The sequence below is a fragment of the Terrapene carolina genome, unplaced genomic scaffold, assembly GCF_002925995.2.
Source record: "Terrapene carolina triunguis isolate 2854851 unplaced genomic scaffold, T_m_triunguis-2.0 Scaffold448, whole genome shotgun sequence".
Classification (NCBI taxonomy): domain Eukaryota; kingdom Metazoa; phylum Chordata; order Testudines; family Emydidae; genus Terrapene; species Terrapene triunguis.
The window spans coordinates 221,509-229,270 of record NW_020664799.1 but is presented as its reverse complement, the minus strand read 5'-3'; the positions used below and the strand labels follow the sequence as shown (position 1 = coordinate 229,270).

The 7,762-nt window shown below is 51.2% G+C and overlaps 1 protein-coding gene across 2 annotated transcripts; it reads right to left on the bottom strand.

Annotated features, from left to right (window-relative positions):
• Nucleotides 1-2,929: 2,929 nt before the first annotated feature.
• On the bottom strand, nucleotides 2,930-7,184 carry LOC113407855 (zinc finger protein 300-like). Of its 2 annotated transcripts, none has more exons than XM_026658467.2 (2): nucleotides 7,043-7,184; nucleotides 2,930-6,327 (listed from the first exon to the last, which is right to left on the bottom strand). In XM_026658467.2, the coding sequence occupies exon 2, from the start codon at nucleotides 6,260-6,262 to the stop codon at nucleotides 5,258-5,260; it is 1,005 nt and encodes a 334-aa protein (XP_026514252.1). In that variant the 5' UTR covers nucleotides 6,263-6,327; nucleotides 7,043-7,184; the 3' UTR covers nucleotides 2,930-5,257. The 2 variants fall into 2 exon arrangements, with proteins under 2 accessions (XP_026514252.1, XP_026514251.1); XM_026658466.2 differs by having other exon boundaries at nucleotides 2,930-6,324.
• Between the last annotated feature and the right edge of the window lie 578 nt (nucleotides 7,185-7,762).

The following is a 7,762-nucleotide window of genomic DNA, read 5'->3' as shown; positions in this document are numbered from 1 at the left end:
ATGAATTACCGGACATTGTAAAAAATTTTTTAAATACTTGGGACTAAATAGTGAAGAGCCTAAGGCAGACAAATCATGAGAAACCCTTTGTTACTATTGTAAATATTCCAGTTTTGTTGCAGATAATTGTTTACATGTTTAAAGCACTTTAGGAAAAACCCATTGTTAATATTATAAATATTCCCGTTCTGTTAAAAATAAATGTTTACATGTTTAGAGCACTTACTGCTTGATCCTTCCCCTGATTCTGTGTCCGGGCTAACGGCTAGGGACGGTTGGTAGGGGATCTCGGTAAGGGTGATGAAGAGCTCCTGGCTGTCGGGGAAATCAGCTGTGCCAGCGCTGTCAACTGCCTCGTCCTCCTCATCTCCTTCTTCATCTTCCCCGTCCGCTAACATGTCCGACGAGGAACCGGCCGCAGACAATATCCCATCCTCAGAGTCCACCGGTCAGTGGTGGGGTAGTGGTGGCGGCTGCACCTAGGATGGAATGCAGTGCCTCGTAGAAACGGGATGTGTGGGGCTGGGATCCGGATCGTCCGTTTGCCTCTTTGGTTTTTTGGTAGCCTTGTCTCAGCTCCTTGATTTTCACGCGGCACTGCGTTGCATCCCGGCTGTATCCTCTCTCTGTCATGGCTTTAGAGATCTTCTCGTAGATCTTAGCATTCCTTCTTTTGGAGCGCAGCTCTGAAAGCACGGACTCATCGCCCCACACAGCGATGAGATCCAAGACTTCCCGATCAGTCCATGCTGGGGCCCTCTTTCTATTCTGGGATTGCATGGTCACCTCTGCTGGAGAGCTCTGCATCGTTGCCAGTGCTGCTGAGCTCGCCACGATGTCCAAACAGGAAATGAAATTCAAACTGCCCAGACAGGAAAAGGAATTCAAATTTTCCCGGGGCTTTTCCTGTGTGGCTGGTCAGAGCATCCGAGCTCCGACTGCTGTCCAGAGCGTCAACAGAGTGGTGCACTGTGGGATAGCTCCCGGAGCTATTAGCGTCGATTTCCATCCACACCTAGCCTAATTCGATATGGCCATTTCGAATTTAGCGCTACTCCTCTCGTTGGGGAGGAGTACAGAAGTCGAATTTAAGAGAGCTCTATGTCGAACTAAATAGCTTCGTGGTGTGGACGGGTGCAGGATTAATTCGATGTAACGGCGCTAAATTCGACATTAAAGCCTAGTGTAGACCAGGCCTAAGGCCTCAATGTTTCTGTCCCCCTAAGTCAACCAGAGCAACTGGCTTGAAATTGAGGCCCTGGATGGGAAAGGCTCCCATTCCCTGACCAATCCCCCCCCAGACCGCAAAAAGTAGTCAATGGGGAATGACCATCAAATGGGGGTTTTTCTAGGGGTTCAACAGGGAGGGGATCTAGGCCCAAAACTATTCAACATTTTCATAAATGATCTGGTAGTAAATATAAAATCACTTCTGATACAGGATGTAGCTGACAGAGAGACCGGCAGAGTGGTAGATAATGAGGACAGGGCAGTCATGCAGAGTGATCTGGATCACTTGTTAAACAGGACCCATTCAAACACAGTGTGTTTTAATGCAGCCCAGTGCAGTTATAAAGCTAGGAACAAGGGATGTAACCCAGACCTACAGAATAGAGGACTCTATCTGGGAAAGCAGTGACTCTGGAAAGTGTTTAGGGGTTATAGCAGACAAGCAACTAACATGAGCTCCCTGTGCAATGTGATCCTTGGGTGTATAAACAGGGAAGTAGCGAGTTGCAGTCGGGAGTTAATTTTACCTCTCAGACTGACACTGGAATACTGCATCTACTTCTGATGTCCACATTTTAAAAGGAATGCTGAAAAATTGGAGAGAGTGCAGAAAAGAGATACAAAAATCACTGGACAGCTGGAGAAAATGCCTTATAATGACAGACTTAAAGAGCTCAATCTGTTTAGCTCATGAAGATTGAGAGGTGACTTGATTATGGTATTTAAGCACCTTCATGGGGAGAAAATACTGGGTCCTAAAGGGCTGATATTTAATGGCCTGTTTAGACAGGTCAGGGTAAATGAGCTAATGGTCCCTTCTGGCCGCAAGCTCTATGAATCAATGAACCTTCTCTTGGACAAGCTGAATCCCATGTCAGCTGTCCCCTCTCAACCGGCAGCCTCAACGCAAGGAAAAGCCAAATGAAAATTCCCATATGACGGTAAAGTGTGACTGAAGCTTCAGCTGGCTAGGCCACTAGACATGGAAAGGCCCAACTGCTCCCTCTGTATTTTCTAAGGAAATTAACATTCTAGGGCCTGGGGTTTGGCTTTAGGAACCAACTGTGGGGGGCGGGGTGGGTAATGGGGGCAGGAAACAGCAGATAAAAGAGAGTCAGTTTCCCATTTAATGATGATACTTAAAAAAAGGCAAATGTTAGCACCTGCAACAGACACAAACAGATCATCAGCAGAGCAGGAAAAATCAGAGCATCAGCAGTCACTAGAATAGCATCAGTGGCATCTATGCAAAATAAAAAATACCTAGATCAGGGATAGGCAACCTATGGCACGTGTGCCGAAGGCGGCACGCAAGCTGATTTTCAATGGCACGCACACTGCCTGGGTCCTGGCCACCGGTCCGGGGGGCTCTGCATTTTAATTTAATTTTAAATTAAGCTTCTTAAACATTTTAAAAACCTTATTTACTTTACATACAACAATAGTTTAGGTATATATTATAGACTTATAGAAAGAGACCTAAAAACGTTAAAATGTATTAATGGCACGCGAAACCTTAAATTAGAGTGAATAAATGAAGACTCAGCACACCACTTCTGAAAGGTTGCCAACCCCTGACCTAGATGAAGGGAGCATTCGGGGTGAGCAGACAAGTCAGGGTTTTGAACAGGTGTTATCCCTGTGCCCTGGCAACTCTCTGCTACCATCCCGCTCTCCCTACAAGCTAGTGCTGAAAAGGGGATATTTTACATACCATCTCATCCTTGAGTGATTCCTGTTCATTGTTCTCACAATGGTCCAGAATCTCAGGCTGGGATTTTCCAAGGCGCCTGAGGCTTTTTTAATAGAATGTGTTCTCTATAAAGCATAATGCATTTAACATACTTGGCAACTACACATGTAGTATATACAACAGAGAAAGGCTCTGCCACAGCTGGGAGAGTCCATGTGCCCAGCCTCCCTGGGAGCAGCCGCTCCAGCTTTGAGCAGCCTCACACATACACCCTGGGCTCTTGGACTCTGCTGGTGCAGCGGTGAGTCCCCTCAACTGACCCACGCTCCAGGGGAGGGGGAGGAACAAACTCTGGAGACTGAGGCCCAGGGCGTCGGAGCCAGGGGAGCAGAACCACGGCAGCACCTAGCTTCCCGTTCTGGGGCAGAGATGTCAATTAATGGGCTGGGTGTGATACGGGGAGCAGGGTAACGAAGGCTGGTGGGTGGGGTGGACTGAGGGGAATATAACCTGCCTCAAAGCAGTTTGCTCCCAGTTGGAGAAAGGGGGAATCCCCAGTCCCTTGGCTCCAGCATCTTATCAGTTCAGCTCCGACGGCAAGACAAACTGGAGTTGGGGTGATGTGTCACAGACTGGCTGAAGGTGCCAGCGCAGAGCCAGCAAAGTTAACTGGGGGGGAGGGGCTATTTACACAGGAAAGCAGGAGTGAGAAACCCCCTTTTCTGAATGCATCAACACAGGGGGATCCGCTGGATGTGTGTTAGAACTGACCAACTGCACGAGAGATGGGGATCAGTGCTGGGGAGAGGAGCCGGGCTCAACAGCCCCTTCATATCCTCACCACAGGTAGCGGAAGTGCAGGCTAAACCCAGACTGAACTCTGATTTCATAGCTCCAGCTGAAGTCTACAGGGTTTCCCTGGGGCTCAGGGGAGTTCAGATCTGCTGGGCTTCTTGAGTGCTTGCCTTCCCTGCTGACACTGTGCAAGGGGACCAGCGAGTGCCAGTTCTGGGGTATCCAATCATGTTGTACACACCAGCCCGGCTGGGAACAGGGCTCCACTGTCCACCTCAACTCATCCATACAGGCCAATGATCATGTAAAATCAAATATATTCTTCTAAGAAGTAGCTCCCAGCTGAAAGATGTGCCCCAAAGAACAGGCTTTTTATCCCACCCCCGCCCTGCACACTTGCTGTACTATGTAATGACAATAACCAAATCTCATGCTTCAGGGCTTCAGACGCTCCCCTGCAGGGGACAGGAATGTTTTTTCCAATGCACCATTGGCCAGATGTATCTGGGTTTCTTTTTCACCTTTCCCTGAAGCATCAGAAATTGGCAACAAGACCCAGGATGAGGTAAGCCAGTGCTCTGAAGTGGTTCAGAGAATTGTCTTTCTAGATGCCTGGCTGGCAGGTTTTGCTCACTTGCCCAGGGTCAGACTGATCACCAGATTTGGGGTTGGGTAAGAATTTCCCCCCAGGTGCAGAGATCTTGGCGTTTTTTGCATTCCTCCACGGCATGGGGTGTGAATCGCCTGCTGGGAATCATCCCAGCATCTCTCATCTAATCAATTCCCAGCCATGGCAGGGGCCCCTTGGTCTCTCCTGTTCTCTACTCTGGCTCACAACAGATTAGCCTCTTAAGTGTTGAAAGGTTTTAGTTTAACTAAAGTAATTAGTCCTGCCATGCGGGCAGGGGACTGGACTCGATGACCTCTCGAGGTCCCGTCCAGTCCTAGAATCTATGAATCTATGAATAATTAGGCTCGATATAGCAGTATTTGAGTGAGATTCATGGCCTGTGATATACAGGAGGTCAGACTAGATGATCTAATTGTCCTCTCCGGCCCTCAACTCTATGAAACTCTGGATGTTCATGGGGTCTAAGTGAGTTAGGCACCCAGATCCTGTTGATTCTGTGGGGCAGGGAAATCTCTCTGTTCTGTGTTTGTACAGTGCCTCGCACTGTGGTTCCTTGTCCATGACTGGGGCTGCTAGGTGCTACCACAATACAAATAATACTAATGGAATTTGGGTAGTTTACTCCCTAATGCTCTAATGAAACCCCTCACAGAGCTCCCTTCGCTCTGGGTGGGATTTCAGACCCAAATTCTTACAGTTGTCAAGACTTAACTCTACGCGGCACTGCAACACCTAACTGATTTAGGAACCTAGGTCTCATGCCCAGAAGTGACGCAAGCACAGTGGACCCTATGTCTTATTGGAAGCTGATGGGGATTGTGCTACTGAATCACGCTGGAGCTTGGGAAAAATCTCCCACTTAATTCCTGGGCCCTCAGCTCCCATTGCCCAGAACCAATGGGATCATTTCAGTATGTCTGGGTGGGGTAGGGCCACAAGGGCAGAAAGGACACGGGGTTTTCCCCGGTGTGGGTTCGCTCATGTCTCTTGTGGTGGGAGCTGCGGCTGAAGCTTTTCCCGCAGTAAGTGCATATGTAGGGTTTCTCTCCTGTGTGGATCCGGTGGTGCTGGGTCAGAGTGGATTTGTCAGTGAAGCTTTTCCCGCAGTCAGAGCACGTGTAGGGTTTCTCTCCTGTGTGGATCCTCTGGTGTCTGATCAGGTTTGAACTGACATTGAATCTTTTTCCGCAATCGGGACACTCGTAGGGTTTCTCTCCTGTGTGGATCCTCATGTGTTTGACCAGGTCGGAGTTCTGGCTGAAGCTTTGCCAGCACTCGGCGCATGTGTTGGGGATCTCAATGGTCGGGGTTTTCTTCTTAGACACTTTAGTTTCTTTCACCTTCCCAATAGTGGCGCTTTCCCAGTGGGTGCATTTGTCCTGCCTCTTCTCTGGAGGGCTCCTCAGATGCCTCTTGTGGTGGGAGCTGCGGCTGAAGCTCTTCCCACAGTCAATGCATTTATAGGGCTTCTCACCCGTGTGGACGCGTTGGTGTTGGGTCAGAGTGGACTTGTCTGTGAAGCTTTTCCCACAGTCAGTGCAGGGATAGGGCTTCTCCTCCGTGTGGGTTCTCTGGTGTCGACTCAGGTTTGAGCTGACGCTGAAGCTCTTCCCGCAGTCAATGCATTTATAGGGTTTCTCCCCCGTGTGGGTTCTCTGATGGTTCATAAGGTCTGAGCTCTGGGTGAAGCTTTTCCCACACTCAATGCAGATGTTGGGCTTCTCCCCTGCGTATGTTCTCTGGCAGATGATGGTGTCTTTGCTCTTCCTCACAGCTCTCCCACGGATAGCTGATTTACCCTCTCTCTGCACAAGAGAGCTCTTCTGTAGCTTGTCCAATTTCCTCTGATTCTTGAGGGACTTTTTCTGGTTCAGTCCCTGTGAAACATTTCCTTTGGATCGCTTGGGAGGCATCTTGTCATGAGTTGCTTTTTTACCAGCACATGTGAACAAAGATGTTTCCTGCTTGCACTCACCTGCTGAGACAAAAAGAGAGTCATTCCTGGGGGGAGGGGGGAAAGGTACCTCAGAGAGGGAAGGGCAAAAGCTGCACCACAATGCAAGTATCTGTTGATAATTCATATTGGAATTCATTCAAGTGCAGATCTGGCCCCTCTCACCCAGACTCAAACCACTGACACATTTGTAACCTGGCTCCACAGGCACAGTCTCTGAAACAAACACTGGAAAAGAATCGAAGGAGCTGCTTTGGATGATCCTCCTGACACTGTCCCCAGCCAGGGCAGCACATTCCCCCAGCAGCACGGGGACTAGGCAGAGGCAGGAACTGGCTCTTCCTCTTCCTGCTCCTCACCTTGTCCCAGGAAAGTCAATCTGCCTCGGGGTGCTGCAGGGAATGGGGCTGGGCAGGGTTGGGAGCCGGGACCTCCCTCCCTACTTACTGCTCCTGCCAGTCTCTCCCCCTGTCTCCCTCCTGCCCTCTCCCCACGGGCTGGGAGACTCGGTCCCTGGCCCGGCCCGGGGCGTTCGCTCTCCCGGAGCTGGCTCGGCTCCTGCAGGCGCTCAGGGGGACAGAGGGGGAGGGGGGGAAGGGGAGGTGTCAGGGAGGGCAGCAGCTCTGGGACTCGCAGACACACACACCTCCGGGAGCAGAGCTGGGGCGAGGAGGGGCCGTTGGTGCAGAGTCACTTTCCTGCCCGGCCCCAGCCCTTTCCCCCGGGTCTCTCCCCTCACCTGCAGGCTCCGGCTCAGGGGCTGGTGTCGGCAGAGCCCGGGGCTGCCCCAGGAGCTAGGGAAGGGCTCTCCCGGCTGGGGAGCAGCAGCGGTTCGGGACAGGGTTTCGGGTCACAGCTAATGGAGGCAGCGCAGCTGCTGACCCGGGAAGCTCCGCCCCAGCCCGCTGAGCGGAGGCACCAAGAGCGCGGAGCAAGCGCCCGGCCCGCCCGAGCAAGCGGCAGAGCCACCTGGCGGCCACCGCTGGGGAAATCGCCCCCGCCTGAAACGCCGCAGGACCGGAGTCAGAGCCAGATCCGTCTGTCTCGTTTTACATGGGCTATGGACCAGAAAACACAGACACACAGGCAGCCCCAGCCAGTAAAGGGGGAGCCGTGTGGGCGCAGGGACTCGGTTCTGCAGCCACCCAAACACGGGTGCACAGTGCTGGGACAGGAGGGTCCATCCCAGTCATCGACTGCCTGTATAACCCAGGCCTGGTCTACACTACGAGTTTAGGTCGAATTTAGCAGCGTTAAATCGAATTAAGCCTGGACATGTCCACACGACGAAGCCCTTTTTTTCGACTTAAAGAGCCCTTTAAACTGGTTTCTTTACTCCACCTCCGACGAGGGGATTAGCGCTGAAATCGGCCTTTCTGGGTCGGATTTGGGGTAGTGTGGACGGAATTCGACGTTATTGGCCTCCGGGAGCTATCCCACAGTGCTTCGTTGTGACTGC

Excerpts from the sequence above, each read along its gene's own strand:
- LOC113407855 (XM_026658467.2), bottom strand. The coding sequence starts at position 6,262 with ATGCCTCCCAAGCGATCCAAAGGAAATGTTTCACAGGGACTGAACCAG.